Source organism: Protopterus annectens, chromosome 5.part0 (genome assembly GCF_019279795.1).
Source record: "Protopterus annectens isolate FY-2018-M chromosome 5.part0, PAN1.0, whole genome shotgun sequence".
Taxonomy (NCBI): domain Eukaryota; kingdom Metazoa; phylum Chordata; order Ceratodontiformes; family Protopteridae; genus Protopterus; species Protopterus annectens.
In genome coordinates, this window is record NC_056735.1 from 1190522143 (window position 1) to 1190545025 (window position 22883).

General features: G+C 38.7%; 1 protein-coding gene across 1 annotated transcript in view; it reads left to right on the forward strand.

Moving 5' to 3' along the window:
- Window positions 1–5800, forward strand: part of LOC122801593 — a 143415-nt gene extending 137615 nt beyond the window's left edge. The window contains exon 2 of the mRNA XM_044071056.1: window positions 3249–5800. Coding sequence (XP_043926991.1) covers window positions 3273–4250 — 978 coding nt within the window. The 5' untranslated portion in view covers window positions 3249–3272 and the 3' untranslated portion in view covers window positions 4251–5800. The remainder of the gene's footprint in view (window positions 1–3248) is intronic.
- Window positions 5801–22883: the final 17083 nt, after the last annotated feature.

The window sequence follows — 22883 nt, forward strand, 5'->3', positions numbered from 1 at the left end:
ACTAGAGAAAAAGTAGTAACCTATTACCAGTTATTTGACATGTACTGATTATGTTAGGGGTAGCATGGTAACAAAGCAGTTAACATTGTTGCATCCCATCTTTTGTTTCTCCATTTCTGTTCCTGTCTTAGATTGCCAGCTAGGATGTCTTGTTTGGTGTCTATATTTAATCTCTGGGCCTGTATGGGTTTTTATCAAGTGGTTTGGCTTTAACCCACATCCTAAACACATGTTTCTAGGAGAACTTGTGATCTTCTCAATTGTTCCTAGATTTGTGGGCAAGTGTGTACAGGTATCATGCAAAAGACTAGTGTCTGATCCAGACCTGTCTCTCTACTTTATGCACAGTGCTTGCTGAAATGTGGTCCAGCTCACCCATGATGCTGAACTTATTACGCTGCATATTGTAGAATGAATGAAATAAATAAATAACTTCCACTTGAGGCTACGTGCATTTTTAGCCAGGATATGCAACTGTTCTTGTGTGCTCCTTTTAGACATAATGAATGCCAAGCTCCCATTCTCCCATTAACCTATTTGTTCTCCCACATTCCTTGCATTCAAGGACAATGGGAATGAGAGGTAAGCGTCAAGGAGTAGGCAAAATTTTCCTGCTAAAATCAGGAGATTTTCTTCCACTTCTAACTGCTATCCTGGCAGGCATGCTGCAATTCCTGCTCTACTGGGATTCTATGATAGTGCATGCTTCATCATACCCACTATGCCTAGCTAGAGAGCAAAGCTCTCATTCACAGTTTCATGCCCTGTATCCAGCCTTTTCACAAGGAGTACACTCCTGCAGTCTGAATCCAAAGTGTTACTCCTGCAGTGGGATGTTTAGCAACCTCTCATCCAGGAATGTTGAGATGGCGACAGATTTTTATCCCCTCCATTCTTCAACCACCTCTTACAACACCCAGGTTGTTAATTCAGACTGAATTGTCTTGGCCATTGTCAAGCCTTCATTCCTCTATGCCACACAGAAGGAATTTATATGTAACAGTTTTTGTTTCTGACACACTGTCCTTTTTTTGACCACATAAATATAAAATTTTCCATGCAGTCTATTTTAGATTTTTTTATTTTATTTTATTTATTTTGCCTTTGTTTACCGAGAAAGTCTGACTAGGTTTGAAATAAACCCCTTTTCAGCAGAGGTCTGGGGAGAAAAGTCCTATACATTGTTGAAACATTAACATGATAACAATGAAACATTAAGACAATAATATGTTTATTAGCAAGAAGACCATACAAGAACGTCAAGGAAAAAGACATTCAAATGAAATTCAATACAAATACTTCATAAAATACTTCATATATAAAACAACCATGTCATACAATATGAAGCCAATATTTCTACAGAGTAAGACAGTTACAAAGAACTGAGATTTAGTTCAGGAGAATAAGTTAGAGACACAAACGGTCCTAGGTATAGTGAACTCAGAAGTTTTATCAAAAGTACATGTAGGTGAGTGGCTTTTTTTTAGGAAGATAATAAAGCATAAGCGTAGGGAAGATATTAGCAGAGAGAACATAGGAGATGTTATTGTAATGAGAAAAATGGAGTGAGGGAAAAACAGTATGGTCAGGAAATTTTCCTAGGAAGGAGAAGAGATATATGTTTGTATTATGCTAGTTAGCCTTTTGAGATGCACATTGCGTTGTTAGTAACTATTTTCTGATTTCCATACACTACCAGCTACTTTTATCTATCCTTTATGTAAAAAGAGGCTAACTGTTGTTTTAGCAGCATCACTAGAAGTTATTTCTGAACACAGTTCATCTTATATTTCTTGATAACAGCATTGTGCTTCACCAAATCTTCCAGTCAGTGTTTATTTTGAACTTATTTAATACCTAATCTGCTATAAATAACTTTAAGGTAAATAAAGGAAATTCAGATAGTTGCTGGAATTTCAACATTTTCTTGCAAAATCACACTTAGATTAGTTCTTTGGTAGTTTATCATAATGATTACTGTTCTTTAACAGAATTCCACAGAAGAACTGTTAGATCATTTGGCTAATCCTTGTTTAGAGGTTCTGCCCTTAAGGCAGTATCAAGGATAGAGGTTTGGTGATGAACTGCAGAAAAGCTTAAGATAAAATTGGGCACCTCTCCTTTATGGAAGACTGGGGAAACAGTCATACTGACATATGCCAGGAGCAATAGGGGTTGTTACTGTAACTAACTAAATAAGAACAAAATATTAAGAAAATTCAGACATACAGCTAGACTGTCTGGAAATAGAGAGCTGTCAAGAGAATGAAAACATAGAGGCAGTGACTGGGAAAGACTTGGGAGAATCAATTAATATGGAGATGGAGTGTGGTGAAGTCTGACAGGAGGATAGTAGGGCCAGGGGGAAGGAAAGGTATAGAAAATAATTTTATGAGGAAATGGAAGGGTCTAGTCAAGTAAATAAAGTTAACCACTGGGCTGTTTTAATAAATGACCGCAAATAAGTTTCTGTTTAACCTCTAATCATTGCTGTAATACCTTCTGATATAACTCAGACATAGGGGTATACTATTCGGATAATATCAAAATGTTTTACCTTTTATACAGATTGAATAATATCACAAGTGTCATGCTTTATAGACCATTTAATTTGTAGGGTAATAAAATAGCAAATCTGGACAATATTAAGCAAAGTACATTGCTTAATTTTGATCTGAACAGTTTCAATAAAATAATGGTCAAACTACTGCCTATCAGCCAATTAAAGTAATGTCTTTGGGCTTTTCCCTGTTAGGGGTCACCACAGTGGAACTCCGGTCTGCTCATGATTGGCAGTGGATTTTTAGTGTGCCAAGTTGTCAGCCCAATGCCCAACCTTCAAGGAAGGCACACCCAATCACGCACTCACCTACCTGCATGTCTTTGGCAGCACCGAACAGTGGGGAGGACATGCAGACTCCACACAGAAGGCGCTCCAGCTGAGAATCGAATGGGAGAACTTCTTGCTGTGAGGCGACAATGCTAACCGCTGCACCACCGTGGCCTAACTGCCTATCAGCCAATTAAATCTGTATAATTCTTAAACAAAGTACTCATGGAAATATTCACTATTTGACTGGTATTTTTTTCTTGCACAAATATTACATATAAGATAATTACTCTACAAAACATTGAATATAAACTGGAAACTATTTCATTAATAATAATAATATTTGTTGCATACATAAATGCCAGCAATTATGTACTAGATCTTTTAATAACATGATTTTTTTGTTTGTTTATTTTAGGACAAACTGTACTACTGAAGGAATATGAACTCAACCAACAATGCCTCTAGTGACTCTAGTGATCAATTAATTATCAGTAGAGTAAAAGCCACCACAAACCTGATTGCTTTCATAACGACTACGACATTCATGTGTTTAATTGTACAGACAGTATGGCAACATTTGGATTTAAGGAAAGAAATCCGGCATATGCTTTTATGCCATCATTTGATATGCATTGCTGTGTATTTTGGACTTGGTTTCCTATTCTATGGAATTCGTACATTAAAATTAAATGCACCTGTACTTCTTTGTTGGATCACTTTTGCTGTCCAGACAGCATTTGGAAGAGGGATCTTATTAACACTGACATTAATGGCTGTGAATACATGCATTACCATTTGCTGGCCCCTGAGATACCTTTCATTTGTTCATGCCGTCGGGAGAAAAGTAATGGCACTTCTATGGTTTCTTGCAGTAATAAACCCAATATGGTCAACGATATATGAATTACAAGAATCACATCCAGGATATGTTTATGAGAGAGACCCATCCTGCCCAACATCTTTGGGTAGATTAGCACCAAGAATTGGGGGAGGTATATTTATATTTACACTTGTCATTATCATTGGACTTAGCTACTGTTTCATATATCGAGAAGGAAAGCAATCTGGACATTTTAATCATTCAAATATTCGAGCTAGAAGAACTATTCTAATTCATACTCTGCAGTTAAGTTTCCATATCATTCCAGTATTTATTTTGATAGTGGCACGGAAAAGGCTTAGTCCTACTTCTGAGATAGCAAGCTATATTATTTTCTCAGTTGCCCAGAGCCTTAGCCCTGTAATTTATGGTTTCAGATGTAAGGAGATTCGTAACAAAATGAAATGGATGGATTCAAACAGCTGTTTATACAGCAAGATGGAAAGAACTTCTTTTGCGATGTCCAGGCTAAACCAGTCAGTAGCCTCTGTAATTAATGATGATCACCTTAACTCTTCAAGTGCATCAGCACCCTAACTGTATCATTACTTCATCAGCACCCTAACTGTATCACTACTTCATCAGCACCCTAACTGTATCACTACTTCATCAGCACCCTAACTGTATCATTACTTCATCAGCACCCTAACTGTATCACTACTTCATCAAAGATGCAACAGTGTGGAAGCATTACATTTAATATGTGCTGTTAAAAGTGGATGTTTCATATCAGTACTGCAAGCCTGCTAAAAGGCAATTGCCCACAAAGGTTTTATGCTGACTCTGTTAGTAATCTGTTTTGTCACAGCTAGATTATGCCTTCACTATCTGATGTTAACAGACACATCCTACAAGAAAAGATGTTTTTATGTCCATTTAATTTACATCTCAAGGAAATGGATAGTATGTGAGAAGAAGAGACTCATTTTATGTACAGTAGCACTCTTTTTACAGTACATGCAGTAGGGTCTACCCTTCCATATGTTACTGCCAATGTTCCTCAGTAAAACTTTCTGTCATAATGAATATTCTATTGGTCTATTACCTCATAAGAGAACCTGATATAAATACCCAACAGAAAACTAAAACTTTTGTAAAGAAGCAAAACGCCATAGTACTAGGTGGGAGCATTTTTGTAGAAAAACATGCATTGATACTTTAAAGATTTAGATTGTACTCACAAAACTGCCAGTGACTGCACCTATGATATTTCGGTGCATGTTTCAACAATGACAATTAGCAGGTAACGTACAGGGCTATGACTGGGTCTCTGATCATAACCAAGCTCTTATAAGTTGAAGAACTGGAGGTCAGGAAAGTCATCTTGAGTGCAGCTTGAACTAGACTTAATTCTCCTCAGTCAACCAGCAGCTCTTCATAATGTGTCCATATATCTAAAAGGAAAGAAAAACTTTGAACCTATCCATAACATACAGCATTGCCTTTCTTCACCAGTATAAAATCCTGCTTTTCAACTTAGCTCTTCTGTAGTTTTCTGTTTTGCTTCTTGTGTTAAGCTTGGTGTGTGGGGATGTCTTTCATTTCATCTCTAGCACTTTTCTAAGAAACAGAGGCAGAAAAACTTTGTGATGAAATTTTATTATTTTTTCTTTATGACATTTCATGAACACTGCTTTGTTTCCTCAGAGATGACTCTTAGTGGCCTCCCATTAATCAACTTCCACAGTTATGACCCACATTCCAAACAAATTACTTGCAGTGAGTTACCTCAGCCTTTTGAAGTACAGATTAATTAAAGTGCATATTAATAATTTTATTTCCAAAGATGAAGACTGACTTGTTCAAATTCTGGTCACAACCACAAACAGACTCTCTCACTCTCAGGAGTATCCAGTCTCTCAGCAACAACGGTAACAGCATCAGCAACCAACTTAGAGGCTGTGGAAACCATGGTTATCTGAATAAACTAAACCTTACAAAAACAGGCTGGAAAGGCATACATCATTTTTTGTCTGCTGAAATGCTTATGCCAGTACCTCAGGACAGGTGTACAGCATGTCACCTTACTCTTCACTGCCATTAGTTTGCTTTTCTTCCATTTAAGTTTCTCCATAAAGTATGTGCTCATTTTGTCTTTGACCTTTACTCCTACAGATTACTTCACTTAAAAATTAATCAGTTGCAAAGAAAAGTAAATACACAGAGGGTGAATAATTCTAGAAATGTAACATTGTACTCCAATGCACCTGCTGTGCAAAACAATTCAGAATGAATGTTTTCTTCTTTATTATTCCAGAAGTGAAACTGCAGAGGAACATGTTGGGGAGCACAAGGGGGAAATTACTGCTAGAGAAAATGTTCTGAATTTTCCTTACTTCGGAACAGTTGAACAAATATTCTGATTCACAACTGCAACTTTAACAAACATTTGCACATTTTACAATTAACAAAATCAGATTCACAATTAATCAAAACTATAACTACAGTGACACCCCAAATTTTAAACTATACAATCAGTATATATGTTAAATGACTGGCAAGGGTGAGTTGGCTGTTTGACACTTTGGTCTTGAGCTACTGAAGTTCGATATTTCAGTAGTTGGAGATTCTGAAGTGAAACCATATACACATATACATGGTTTCACTTTACAATCCCGAAATGCTGAAGTATTGAAATTCAGTATCTTGAGACTGTAAAGCCAAAAACTTCAAAATCCAAAACCCCCTAAGCGTGAAATTCAAAACCATGACTGCCCACATACATACTCTACATACAAACAAGCACACATACACCTTCCTCCCGACACTACAAACCAACAAAACACACACAAACTCAAATAAACAAATGTGCGAACCCTACATATAAGCAGGGTGGCAAGCCCCCCTGCACCACCCAAGTGGAAGGCTGTGCCCCCACACCCCCGCTACTTACATATATTAACACCAAGGTCACACTAAAAACACAAACACACAAAAACCACCACTACACATTCTACACTCCCCTTGCACAAACACACATCATATATATACTACCATATAAATATATAAATACCACCACTCTCAACACTTACATACTCACAATCTAACCTACCTACCCTAACTCACACCTCAAAACTCCAAACACACTCGCACACACTAAACTCCCTACCCAAAACCCCTAGTAAAACATAACGTACCTAAATCGCCAGCTACATCCATATACCATACCGCACATCATGAACACAGGGAATCCCACATCACGTACGCGCGTCCACAACCACAAATTCGATATTTCCGCATTCAGCATTCTGTACTTTCACGCAAGTGCAGTTTTGACACTTTGGTCTCGAGCTACTGAAGTTCAATATTTCAGTAGTTGGAGATTCTGAAGTGAAACCATATATATATATATATATATATATATATATATATATATATATATATATATATATATATATATATATATATATATATATATATATATATATATATATATATATATTTATTTATTTATATATATATATATATATATATATATATATATACACGCACATATATATAAGGCCCAAGGACTAGACTGGTTGCCTTCCAAGATTTTCAGGAATATAGCCAGTGTACTCTTAAATCTTATGATGACTGCGGTGGTGCTACAGTAGCGTTGTCGCCTCACAGTTAGAAGTTGCCCATTCAATCCTCAGTTAGAGCGTCTTCTGTGTGGTGACATGCGTGAACGGGCATTCCTTCGTGGAAGGTTGTGCGTTAGGCCCAGCAAGCCAGCACGTAAAACTCTACTGCCAATCATTAGCGGACCGGAGTTCCGCTGTGGCGACTCCTAACCGGGAAAAGCCGAAAGACACAAACAAACTCTTAAATCTTATGATGAAGATTTATTTATTTTTATTTGTTAGCTGAGATAGAACACTGATCAATACTGCACCTTTATCAGACTCAGCCTGCAAGTATTGTCTGGTTAAATTACTTTTTCAGAGTCCCATAGTAGGCAAATGAAATTCAGGGAATCAAACTTTGGACTACAAGAAGCAGTTTGTTAAGAGCTCATAGCTTTATTCTCTGTACTAACTGCCAAATTACTACCCAATGCAAAAGTGCCTGAGAACTGGAATACATCAGGAGTGGCATCTTTGCTGAAAGAAAGGACCAAGGAAAATGTTGGGAACTACAATTCTGTTAGCTTAATAGCAGTCACACAGAAACTGATGCACAAAATCCTAAGGAAAAGTCTGGAAGCTTTCCTAAACATCAGTCAAACCTAATAAAATGTTGCAACTGTGTTGTAGGAGAAAAGAAAAAGAATGGAATGAGTAAAGAAAATGTGTTCATTTCACATAGAGTTCAACTTACTTAGAGTTCTTACTGAGACGGACACCTGGTGTCAAAGTCATGACCTCAAGCTAAATGCCAAAAAATGCATAGTCATCCTGTTTGGGAAAAACAAAACACCCACAAATTACCACATAGGTGGCTGCCCCCTTAATACAGAAGAGGTAATAAGAGATCTGGGGACCCAGGTAGATAGTAATCTCTCCTTTGACAATCATATTGCCAAAGTAGTTAGGAAATCCTTTTATGTGGCCCATCTAATTACTAAAGGGTTTGCATCTAGAAATAAAGAGGTTATAGTGCCCCTCTACTCGTCACTCAGTAGACCCATCATAGAGTACAATGCCCAATTTGGGATGTACCTCACAAGGCACTTCCAACAGCTGGAAAGACCACAAAAGTACCTCACCAAGAGGATTACTGGTCTCAAACATATGTCCTATGCAGCCTGACTGAAAAACTCCACTGTACTCAGTGGCATATCACTTACTCAGAGGTGATCTCTGCCTGACTTACAAAGCCATGTCCAACTCAGAACTGATGGACATGTTCCACCTAAAGAAATCCAAGTCACTGCGAGCCACGCGCTCTAGTGAGCTAAACCTCACCACAACAATAAATAGAACATGCTGGAGGGATAGATTCCTGTCACAGAGACTCCCCATGCTTTGGAACAAAATTTCAAACTACATTAGGCAGAGCCCTTCACTAACACTCTTCAAGAGAAACCTTGACAAGTGGATGGGTAACAGAAAATACACCCCTGGGATCACTTCATTGGCTCTACTTGACAGAAGATCAGTTAATTAATCAATGGGGCGGTGAAAACCGACACACTCTGGCTAGGCTTATAAATGCCCTTGGGCAGATAGCCTAGTACCTACCTATGAACCTATGAACCTATGAACAAGGCCTTGACTCAGTCCTACCCAGACAGTTGCCCAGAAGACTTCAGTGGCTGTGGGTAGGACAGATATTGGGGAATTAGATTTTTGAATGGTTGATGGCAAGGGAGCCCACAGGATTTTTTGCAGGGGGGTGCAAACCCAGAGCCCCACCCACATAGCTCAAGTCCACCCACCCCAAGCCCCACCCACACAGCCATTCCAGTGTCCCATTACTTGGATATTTCTCCCCATTTACTGTAGACACTGTTCAAATCTGTGTGCATACTGTTTTATGCTTTAGTTCTACAATGATTACAGGCAGTTGGATTTAATTTACAACTTTTATTTCAAACATTATAGCCCAAACACTGAGACATTTACTAAACCTAAACAAAGCAATAGTCTTACAATGAAAACAGACGTGGCATTAAAGCTTCTCTACTTTTGAAACTCACATTCAATGAAATAGCATTGAAACCCACATTCAAAGAAAATGCATCTGGCCAGTGGCAAGTTATTTACCTTTGAACTGTTTTCAAAAGTTATTTGATTTACCTGATTGTATTAATTATAATATATAATTGAATTATATCCCTTGTATTATACAGCAGCACTTGTTTGAGTGTCTCTGCTGAAGTAAAAGTAATCTGAATAATTCCACATTAAAGATATCTGAAACTAATGAAGATGTTGTTGCTAGAAAACAACTGTATATTTCAGTGTTTCATCTACAAATTCAGTGCCTGCTGAAGAATAAATTGCCTATGTTAAATTAAAAAGATGGTAAGCTGGTATATTGCAATAGAAAATGGATGACAAGCTGAAAAACAGGTTCATAGTTATTAGGCATCTCATCCAAAGGAGGACATCCTGAGGACTGCAGCATACAAATGTATATGCTGTAGGAATAGAACCTCAAGCCTTTACATTAAGATGCAAGTATTCTACTTAAAACTTTATACCACAACAGAGATACCATTTGCTAAACAAAACAGTTGCACATAGTAAACAGACTTGGCATGAGCAGCAGTGAACTTAGCTTCCCTTAAAACTCACAGTTCCTTGAAAATGCACTTGAAAATTCCACCTGTTAACTCTAACTTGGGCATTTCACTTTCTCTCTCACAAACATACCACACCCCTCAAGGCCTCAACCTTAGTGCAAGAAATCTGGACAAAGCCTAAAATAAATAGGGATAGATTATAAATATGGCTCTCAGAAACTTAGAAAATTGCAAGAGTAACAGGATTTGTGTTAGTATGCATTTTTCTAATGACATCTAAAACTGAAATGTCTCATTTAGCAACTTCAATCCTTTTTAGGAGGAATATGGGGCAAATTTCTGGGCAGCTGAGGGGTATGCTACCTCCCTCTTATACACACATCAAATAATTCTGGTCAGACTTGAATTGAACAAGGCCAAATATATTGGGGAACATACAAACACTACTAAAAATTGCTCTTGTATAAACTTAAAGACAGTCTTGCATTAGCATGCATTTTTCTGAAGGTTATGACATCTGAAACTCAATGTCTGTCATTTAATGGCTTCATTCCTAAATGATTTGCTAGAAAACCACAAATTTGAGGAACAAACCAAAAATAAGCACCAAATATCTATTCATTCTGCAAAGATATGGACAACTGAGAGGTATAGTTCAACGGGGCTGTCTGCCCTCACAAAATCATGGTCAAAGGGAGCCTCGCCCTGCAGCCATTCCAATGTCCCATTCCTTGGTTATTTTGCCCCATTTATCATAAACACTAATGTGCATACTGCTTTACTTCTGCGATGATTTAGGATTTCATTTGAAAGTTTTATTTTGCATTTTACAGCACAAACCCTAATACATATCTGTTAAAGCAATGCAGTCTCACAATGAAAATAGACTAACATTAAAACTTCTCTGCTCTTGAAACTCGCATGCATTGAAACAGCACTGAAACCCACTTTCAGAGAAAATACATTTTGCCAATGGCAAATATTAACTCTGGGCTGTCTTCAAAATCATAGGCCCCTCGAACATAACGTGCTCTTTGATACACCTTCCTGACCATATTACATTATATTCCTTGTACAATACAGTACAGTTGTTAGAGGGCATTTTAAATTTATTGTTTTGAACATTTTCCAGTAAACAATGAAACAAAAGCATCCACCAATGACAAAACTGCCCAATTCAGAACATTTCCGTCATAAAAAGTCTACTCAAGTCCACCAGTATCAGTAAAAAATATACACAATCTCTGAAGTAGTAAACTCCACATTGAAAAAAATTGTAACTAATAAAGAGGTTTCTGCTAGCAAACACTTTATATGTCATTGTTTAATCTACAAATAAAGTGCCTGTTACCCTTGAAGAATAACTTGCTTTTGTTGCATGCAATAAAAATGAAAAGCTAGTAATACCGCAATAGGGAATGGATAGCAAACTGTTAACAGGTTCATAGTTACTAGGTATCTTTGCCAAAAGACTGCAGCATCCACCCCTTTACGCAATACAGCATCAGCAATGCATTTACCTACTGTGGGAGTAGAACCCACAGCCTTCAGCATCTAAAGCAAGTACACTGTCTGTTGTGCTATTAACAATGCAAGCAGACTAAACATAAGCAGCACTAAACTTTTGCTCCCCTGCAGCTCTCAGCTCCTTGTAAAATCTACTCAACACTCAGCTGTATCTCTGAACTTTTCAGCACAAGAAATCTGGAAAAAGCCAACATTTATTGGGGGGGGGGACAAAAGGCCAAAAACCAGGGACACATTTTAAACATTGCTTGTATAATGTTTGAAAGTTGCTAGAATAAAATGCTGTGTTACCACCATACATTTCACTGCTTAAACCCAGGGGACCCCGTGCAAAACAGTCAGAGCAACATACCACTCATCAACTGTTTTGTGAAAGAGGAAGACTGAAACTTAAATAGCTACCATTTAGTGAATTCAGTTCTCACCATAGCACAGCTGTCAACCTCTTAGCACAAAATACCTGAACAAAGCCAATAATGGGTGACTACAACCACCAAACATTCAGTGAATTCAGTTCTCACCATAGCTCTCAACCACTTAACAAATAACAACCGGACAAAGCCAGTAATGGGAGAATATAGCCCCCAAACATATTCAGTGAAATCAGTTCTTACCATAGCTCTCAACATTAGCAAAAAACCTGGATGAAGCCAATAAATACCTGAACAAAGCCAATACTGGGTGAATACAGCCCCAAACATATTCAGTGAATTCAGTTCTTACCATAACTCTCAACCCTAGCACAAAACCTGGATGAAGCCAATAATGGGGGGAATACAGTCCCAAACACTACCTAAACAAAGCCAATACTGGGTGAATACAGCCCCCAAACATATTCAGTGAATTCAGTTCTTACCATAACTCTCAACCCTAGCACAAAACCTGGATGAAGCCAATAATGGGGGGAATACAGTCCCAAACACTACCTAAACAAAGCCAATACTGGGTGAATACAGCCCCCAAACATATTCAGTGAATTCAGTTCTTACCATAACTCTCAACCCTAGCACAAAACCTGCCAATAATGGGGAATACAGTCCCAAACACAGGGATACATTTCAAATATCCATCTTGTACACTTAGAAAATTGCTAGAATAAAAGCTTTTGTTACCATGCACTTTCTGAAGAATATGAAGTCTGATATTTGAAGTGTGTCCATTTGTTAACCAGGAAAGTCTGACTTTGAAAAAGCTAGAAACACTCCAGACAGCCAAGAATAAAACCAGAGAACATGTAGCTGTCAGGCAACAAGGACATAAATGCAGAAACCACAGATTTTATGAGGAACAGAAAAAGTATGAAGGAAAATCCTGCAACATTTTTACAAATGGTGGTGGGTAGGGAATTCAGGCTCTTGCCACTTGGGCCCAAGGTACAGAGTTCAAGCCTTATTCTCTACCCACCACCATGTACACCTGGGGCATTTCACACACACACACACACACACACACACACACACACACACCTCTACCTGACAGTGTCCCATCTTCTTTCCGTTTCAGGTCCTGCTTGTAAACCATTCAAGACCTCATTCAACTCCAACTCCCTCTCTAGCATGGAGCTTGCAATTTCCAGGTCTGCTTCTGGCAAGGCTCATATCCCATCCATAAGTATTCTCATTATTCCATTTTATATAGCTTTTAACACAGAAACTCATGTCCTTATCTGACAGACATGTTAACCTGTCATCAGCCTACTAGACATTTGAAGTCCACACCATAATAACAGCAATTAATGAATATACTTAAAACAGCTACCAAAACAAGGAGCAGATCTCTAGGTCACATTTTTCTTATTTGCTGGAATAACCTTCCTCTCAAAATAAAACCTAAAACAAATTACTATGAGTATAAGAAAGCTACACAACAGCAACACACTAGAATGACACAATGCCATACACAGTGAACTGCAAAATGGCAGTAAAGTAACATTTCACATACTTAAATACTTAACTAAACACCACAAGTATGGTTATCATTACATCCTGAATTTCCTGTTTTTACTGTCTATTCTATGGAAGACTAATAGGTGTGCATAATGGATGCATTACCTAATCAGTCTAATCAGTGACAATGAATAGGCTAATTTCACAAAGAAAAAGAATAAAACAACTGCTTCAGGAGCACTGGATAGTTAGACATAATATTAACCTCTCTTTAGCATATATTTATATAAGATATAATTATACTACTCTCAGTGTAGGCTTCAACTTATCAATCAAGTGCTCCAAATATACAGTATATAAGTACACACACACACAACCACACACACACACACACACACACCCACACACCCACACACACACACACACACACACACACACACACACACACACACACACACACACACCCACACCTCTACCTGACAGTGTCCCATCTTCTTTCCGTTTCAGGTCCTGCTTGTAAACCAAATCTGTGTGAGTTCCCGCTCATAAACATAGCGATTGCTATTCTGTTTCAGTCTGTGTGAGTTCCCACTAACAAACATAGCGATTGCTATTCCGTTTCAGTCTGTGTGAGTTCCCGCTCACAAACTTAGCGATGATGTCAGGACTTCTTTCTTCTTAAAGAAGAGCGCACGTAAAAAAAAACTTTTGAAACTATCTAGGGCACCCTTGGTTGATGGATAATGCACACACATTTGTGATGACATTGACATTATCAGAAATGAGAGAATTGACTTTTAGAGAGCTTCCGGTGTTGGGGGTGGGGGTTAATTGGTCTAGTACACTGTAGAGTGTTTTGTCTCTTAGATGAGAGAATATAAAACAGGATTAGCCACTTTGCTGGTGACACAGGACAATTACAACAGTGCAGGATGGAGGCAAGAGGCTAAGGAAGGAGCATATGAGGTTCAGTGTAAAAACTGCCCAATGCAATTTACTTGGGCCCAACAACCCTATATAAAGTCTTAGCTGGTTGAGTGGAAATAATGGAAACTGAACAGCAAAAGACTGTGAAGAACTGGTCCACCAAGAGCAGAGTGACAAGCCTGGGGCAAAGCTGAACAGAATACTGAGGTATATCCTCAAGGAGAAAGATTCCAGAAACCAAGAAATAATGCTTCACCCCTAGCTGGCCTTATCAAGCCATGTGATGAGTAATGAATGCAGTTCTGGTGGTCATACACTGAGATGCATATTTGGCTGCTGGAAACAGTCTTGAGGGAAAGCACTAGAAGGAGCCTTTTCAGCCATGATCTGAGACACAAGGCAGACAAAGTTAGGGAAATGTCTCTATAAAATTAATTATCACATTATACTAACTATATATCCTCATCTATGACTGCTTCACTGCATGCAGAATACCTTAATCACTTTGCAAAGTTAACCATTGAACCAAATACCTTTCCTATATGGGTGATGTCAACTCTTCTCGAATGAACTAGGAAACATATATTACCAACAATAAATATGCCCAGAGATTTCTGAACTTAGTAAATGCAAAAACATTTGACCATTATATGCCCCTGCCTACCAGAGGTATTAATTTGTTTGTTCTTATATCCATAAATGTTACCCCTAATTGCACCATCCCATGTATTACCCCTCATCCTAGTCAAATCTGACCATCTCACTGTAGCCATCTCCCTGAGAACGTGCACTGTGACCCTTAATATATCCTCTGCATTCAGAGACTGCTCCAAAACCAGACGCTTACTATGTACTAATCTAGTTGATAAACTCAAATAGTTTAGCTCCCCAGCATACTTTGTACCCAAAGATGTTGTCTGCTCCTCTGAATTGTACTTCCTTTTGTCGGGCTGTATTGAGACATTTGTACCACTCTGGCATAAGAAAAATTACACATTTAAAAATAAAACCCATATGGTGGAACTACCACATCAACAAATGAATCAAAGAAAGAAAAAAGCTCCTGGTCATCTCTAAAAGATGCCTGATTCACTTTTATAAAAGGTATGTAAGACTGACAAGTAATTCCCTCAGATGTACCATTAGGAAATGCAAGACCAGCTATGAACGTCAGGTTTCTGCTACATCAGAAGACAATCAAAGGCCTTTTTCAGCTATATTAGGAAACTTAGAAGTAGCCAACAATTCTGTACTAAACATATCTATAATGGTATCTCCTTATCTAGCCTTGAGGACATTGCTAGTTTTCTTGCAGACAAATTCTCTTCCACTTGCAGCTTCAATTTCCCTCCTTCCCATATGTCTCTCCATTATTCCTCTCACCTTTGGCCACTTTCCAAAATTAAAAAAAATGACTTCTATGGGTCCTGGCAATATCACTGGATGTCTGCTGCAAACCTATAATTCCTGCCTAGCAAACCACCCCATCAGTTCTACAATAGCCCCGTGGTGTGGAGAACAGCTGGTGTGGTACCCTAGTTTAAAGGTGGTCCCTTTACTGACCCTGGTATTATAGCCCTATTAGTTTCACTAGTATTATTTGCAAGGTGGTGGAATGCATTATAGACGAACTAATAAACAATGAAACAGGTGACCTTATATTCCTAGATACAGACCAGTTTAACTTTGTAAAAGATATGCCATGCTTTCACAACCTAGTTGAGTTCTTTGAAGGTGTTACCAAGGCCATAGACAGTAAATATACAGTTCATACTACCCACCTGGACCTCTGCAAGGGGCCCTGAGATACTTTTCATTTGTGCATGCCATGAGAAGAAAAGAAATGGCGTTACTATGGTTTCTTGCAGTATTACATAGAATATGGTCAACAACTGGGTTTAACACTGTTAGAAGTAACCAACAATTCTGTACTAAACTTACCTCTAATGGTACCTCCTTTTCAAGCTCTGTGGACATTGTTAATTTTCTTGCAGCCAAATTATTTTCCACTTCAAGCCTCCATGCTGGGATTATTGGCAAACTCTCCCAACTCCTTAATCTATGCGTAGTTTGCTGGATTGATAACTGACTATTTGAGAGGACCATTCTGTTAAGGTCAGGGGTATTTGCTTTAGATAGACCCAGCACTCTTTGAAATCCTTCACCTAAAAAGAACTAGAGATCAAACAAACACCATCTCTAAAAATCTATACCTATATTACCACATCAACAGCAATAGATGTAGTGACAGGTACAGAACCCAACATTCCCCCTATTTCTGGAACAGGATGCCCCTACATATCCAGCACACTACTTCACTTGCAACTTTTAAAATCACTGTGGATAACTGGATGGGTAATTGCAAATTTTCACCTGAGACATGTGGGGAAAATCTACTTAACGGGGGACATTGTTAGTCTCCCACCAGTACTGAGTGGTATAACTGTGCTTCTCTATGGTCACTTTGGCAATACTAACAAGCTATGAACCTGTGGACCTATAAGTAAAACTAAATACATGCATACATAAGGACAATGGTGCACTATCAAATGAAAACACTTCAATTTACATCTTAGATTTGAACATATGAATCCAGACTGGAAAAAAGTTTTTCTGAAACTGCCTGACAAAACCTTATAGCATCTTGTAAAATGTTTTGCATACAATTTAGACAGCAAATATTTATACTACTACTAATCAGTCATTAGAAGTCTGGATACAGTAAAAACCTCATAGCTTCTTAGGCGTATATTAGGCTAACGTCCACTAGGGCCTTTATAAGCCTAGCTGTGCAACATAAATGTAACCTACAAATCTGAATTATATGGGGGTGATTTACTGACTGCTTTTGTCCATCAGAGACATAGGTTCCAGTCTAGGGATGAATTTCCAGTTACTCATACATCGGTCCAAGTTGCGCTAAAACAGGTGTAAGAAGGGCCTCTGTTTCTTGTGGGTGGTGAGCCTGTGCCAGAAAATGGGAATTCTCTGGTTATGCAAATGTGAAAAAGGTTCAACAAAACAAGGTACAGGGATGCCCTATACACTAGGAAAGATCACCTCTCAGAAGTCTGTATAAAAATGAGTAAAGAGACAATGCTTTGAGGTGATCAGTGTTGGACATTGTGCTTTCTCTATTCTTTTTGTAAGGAACTTTTGTGGATATTTCAGTTGGTGCATGTATTTAGTCAGGCACATGCTGAAGGGGACATTATACTTTATGATGGGTCTGATGAGAGCTGAGTACAATGGTATGATGACATCTCAGGACCAAGATGCCATGCCCTTGCTTATAAACTGAGTGATGTAGAAGGATTTTCTTACTACTTAGAACACACATTGGTCAAAGGCTAGGTTACTATCTGCATTAGTTCCCAGATCCCTGACTAGTGAAGCAACATTTAGGGGTGTTTTATTGATGATGTAGTTAGCTGGGGTAGTTGACTTGCAAAAAGGTACTGTACTGCATTTCTTGGTGTTGAACCTTAAGCCGTGGCTTTAGCACCAAACGTTTGTCCATGTTCTCATCTTACGGGGAGTTAATGACTGTTCCCAGTTCGCAATAATCTGCAACCATGGTTATCCAGAGGGCTTTGAGATTGCCCTTGACATTCGAGAAGTAGATGCCAAAGAGAAGTGGGCCTAGCACACAGCCCTTGGGGGATCCCACTGATGACTGGCCTCTTTAGCCTCCTGGGTCCTGTCAGTGAGCCAGCTAGCTATCCAGCATGTTATAAAGGGGTTTATGCCTAGTTCTGTATGTTTGTTGACAATGCCCAAGTAGGGCATTATATCAAATGCTTTTGTCAGATCTAGGTAGGCAGTATACACCATTTTCTCCTCATCCATTTTCAAAAAGAAGTCCACCAGATTCAGTAAGCATTACCTTTATTTGATAAAGCAAACTGGGATGTATCTAATGTCTGGTGGTCTCCTATGTCCTTGTACATAATTTCCATGATAATTCTTTCCATGGCTTTGTAAATAAGACTAGTCAGACTAATGTGTCTGTCATTTCTAGGATCTGTTGAAAAGGTATAACCGTCGCATTCCTCCAGTCACATAGCACAAAGCCTGTTTTAAGACTATAGTTAAGTAATGACACCAGAGGCCCTGATAAATTGTATTTTAGACCGCTCAAGAAGCATCCTGGGATGTTATCAGAGCCCATGGAGGCTTTATTCTTGGCTTTAGCGAGCACAGCCAGTACATGCTCCCTAGTTATATTTGGAGGGATTATGTTTGAGGGTATTTTTTGGAGGATGGTTGGGGGTGAAAGGGGGCTAAAATTGGAAATGGCTTCGTCCACTGACAGGTTTGCTCTTTTAGCAGGCTTGGTGAACGTGGCACCATTAACCACCAGTTCAGTACGTTGCTGTGTGCTGCCCTTGAGGTTTCTGACATAGCTGAAAAATGCCATATGGTTATTTTTACCTGGAAGTCTATCTTATCCTCAAAGTTGGCTTTGCTTGACCTAATTAGCCTTCTGAGCCACGTATTTAGTTTGATGAGTGAGCTTTTATCTTTATGGGAATTACTCTTCCTGATTTTTGCCATATTTTCTTCCTTTTGTTGTATATCCTGTTTAATTTGGGATGCCACCTGGGTGGTTTTGTTTCTGGGACTAGTCCTGGGCTTACGTTTGGTAGGGACAGCAACCTTTATGCAGCCATTAACATGATTGTACAGAGTTTCTAAGAGCAGTTCAGCACAGGTTGCTGCATTCTCAGGGTTTAAAGGGGCACTGAATTTTGACAAACCATCACTTAAAAATAGGTAATTTGCTTTGGAATAGCTAACTGTTACTGGTTTATAATGGGATTGTGGAGTTGATTTTGTTTTCAAAAAAGATAGCTTTATGGGAATCCCTATCAGTTTACTGATGTTTCAAAACTTCAAAGACCATATGGCAGAGACCGTATGTTCAAAATTTTCAAACTTCAAACACTTTGTATTAAGATTGCCGTACAGAGCAGAACTCGAGATTTGCTGTTTTTCTCACTGTAGTGCAATCTTGGAGTTGTTATATTTAATTAGCAGGTGGAGTGGGGGTGCAGGGGGTCTTGCCCCCCTGCAAAAATGTAAAGGTAAGTTGTTTTATTTTATATTTTTATTTCAAAGTTTCAAAACTTTGTACATAATGGTCTTGGCCATATGGTCTTCAAAATTTTGAAACTTCAATAAACTGACAGGGATCCCTTTATGGTCAGACCTTAATGGGGAGGACATGACATTGGGGGCTGCAGTGTTCTGCCATATTTGTGAGCATGATGCCTAGTATGTGTGTGTGTGCCTCTGGTCAAGGGTGTTTGTATTTATGAAATCCAAGAATCTTTGTGCCTGTGATATAGAGGCTGTGTAGGATTCCCAACTCATAGAGGGGTAATTAAAGTCCCCCATGAGTAGGGAGTTAGGTTGGAAGGTAAGTGTCTCCAGTAGGTCCAAGTATGCATAGTGAGCTTCTTGGGAGGTGGAGGGTGACCTATAGCTGGGTAGGATATGGTACAGGATTTTGTCTATGGCGATTTGCATGTAGTGGAACCCCAGCACGTCATCCTGTTTGATCACCCTAGAGGTATCCTTGCTATTAATGTATATTGAGACACCGCCTCCTTTAGCTATTGTCTGTGCAGCTACTGGTCTAAAAGTTTGGAAGGTACTGAAACATTGCACTGCAGAGGTACTCTCTGCCACTTTAAACCATGTCTCAATAACTGCATTGATGTCTGTATCCTCGAGTGAGGACAGCTTGGAGGGAATGGATTTTTTTTTTATTTAGCCTCCTGGCATTGAGTAGTAACACCTTGTGGTTTAGTTGAGTTGATTTTTCTATATCATTAAGTTTGTCAAATTTGGCATTGCCTAAAAAGGCACTATGAGGGTGGATAAAGTTTTAGCCAGTATTCAAAAGCCTAGAGGTGAAAGGTGCAGAAAATCCTTGGTAAAGCAACATGGTCTGTTAACCATGTCCCCTCAAGCTGACAAATACTGGATGTCCTTAGAATGACACCAGAAAGGCAGCCAGTTGTTAAAATCAATAACGTTTGCTGATATTATGGCATCATTCTCAGTGATGGCAATATGCTGTTCAGTGCTAGGCTCATACCAACCTGAGACATACAGTCTGAAAGTGCTACAGTGTCTCTCTTCATATAGACCAGGGAGGTACATATCAGGTCAATTACACCTACATGGCCTATAATGGAATCATACTGGTACCTGTGGTGTAATGACTTGAGTGCTTGCATGATTTGGCAGATACTGGCTCTAGATAAGCAACTAACAGTTATATTCTTCTTGTTAGGCCTAGTTAGAATCCCCTATGATGACAGTCCTGGGAAGTGTTTGCCTGCCTTAGGGGCTTAGGGTTTGGGGTTCCACTGACAGTGACAGTATGTGTGGTGTTAGGTGGTGTTTTTTCTGAGTGTCTGTGGGTGGGTGGTCTAGTCAATCTTTGTTGTTCAGGAAGAGTGTTTTAAGTGCTTCAGCATATGTTAGTCTACATGTGTATTCTGTGCAATGTGAGGTGGATGTTGTGTGTGTGTGTGGTTTCGACAACCTGATGTGCGCTTGTATGCAAGAGTTTAGTCTCCAGTGTCATTGTGTAAGTACACCCCTCACATACTGTATATGCTTCTTTAAGGATTACATGGCTGTCAGTAAACATGAGACAATTGCTACACTGTCTCAAAATGCCCATATCCACCAAGCTAGCTACAGAGACGTTTGGATATTGCATATCCATAATGCACAGTCTTTTGATTTGTGAGCTACAAGGGGGTGATGTAAATGGGTTAGGGGGCTATTAAGGGGACTTTGTTGGTGCATTTGGAGCAGATTATGCTAAACAGTGCTAAATTCTACTAACTTTAATGTTTACACAATACTGAATTCTACAAAATCTGTAGGCATTGCCCAACTAGTTGCTCTAAGCTGGTCTGGATACAAGTTATTTGCTCTATATTGCTGCTTTACAGGGTACAGTTTTATGGACTGCTCAACAGGGAAAATGTGCTTTTTAGGCTTTGCTACTGTACAGGGCACTGATAATCCACACAAATGTGCAAAATTCTATAGCAACTATGAAAAAGGGACAACTAATTAATGAGCCCTCTGGCTAATAAAATGATTGCACTACAAGTCCTTTTGTGTATTTACCAACTCAGATAGACCATGCAAATAATACAAATAAACTCAGTCTTCCTAATGTAAAAACACAGTAGCAGAGACCAAAAAATGCAATGTGATAACAAACCAGTTAAACAGCTAGCTGGAAATCCCATGCTGAAGGTGATTTCAAGGCAGTCTTATAGCAGTAACAGTGAGAGGAAAAGCATTTCTTTTACAAAAAATACAGTGAAATGCATACATAAAAGCAGGAAACAGTAACAATCACGCAAAATAACTTAAGCAATTGTGATTTAACAATCAAATGTACTTAACTTTGACTGGATGGCAATGAAAATGAATAAAACACTTCTGGAACACAGGACTGGACTCCAAGTTTTGCTGAGCTCTAGGAAAATAAGAAGGAGATAATATGTAGTAAAGGAGGTTGACTCAAGAGCAATACTGGTTTGCTGGTTGGGCACTCGGTATCATGGATCTATGGAAAACAATGGGTGGGAAGATTACATAAATAGCTTATATAACAGACAATAGCAATGAATGAGGGGAGGGAGGAACTTTGGAAATCAGATTACCATAACGGGTAGAGGCCAGAGATATAGCCTTATAAGACCACCACATCAAAAGGATGGAAGGGTTGGGAAAAAATTCAAGAAACAAGCAGGCTAACTACAGAGGCATTCAGTCAAATAAACCTAATATTGGAGCCCTTTCAGAAACATTAGCTTAAAGTGTTAGTGGGGGATGGGGCACACACAGAATGCAACTTTAAGCAGGTAAATGATAAGCAGAATATAAATACACTGAGGCACAAACTGGAGCAGAGACAATTCTCACACTTTTGAAGTTCTACTACAGCTTAAGGCACCAGACTAGTGCAGAAATTTACCATTAACACTGTTTATGGAAAATGTAGGAAAAATGACTAAGGATCAAATCTGGCAGTAGTGCATATCCCTGCCACAACTGTGAATTAAACTACAACACTGTTAGCTTTTAAAACTAATTTTACTTGTGGAAATAGAAGTACAGAATACTGTAGTAACACAACTTTTCCACAACTCAAATCTACAAGTTAAAATACAAGACTAAGATCCCAGAACAAACTAAAAAAAAATGCAAACATTTTTTGGGCTAAAAGATGGGGGAAGCAGAAAAGCACAAAGAAGTATCATCACACAGGTCACTGATTGTGCAAGTTAAATATTTAAGCAGAAGTAAAATAATTATATTTGCTTTTTGCAATGTACTCTTTTCACTGAAAGTATTGTCAGCCTACTCATCGAGAACAGCTGCCCATTTATAGCAACAAAATCAGAGATTTACAGCTACTATCTAGGTAAGTGTGCTTGTTAGGTAACTGAAAAAGGCCAACCCTGATATATGTAAATAACAATGATCAGCTGGTTACCAGTCAGCATCCTAATTACACTCAGTGTAAACAAAATTCATTTATTTCATTCATTCATTTTCCAATTTCTTCCTTATCAAGGAATTAAAGGATTTGGAACCTCACCTCTGTAAAAAAAA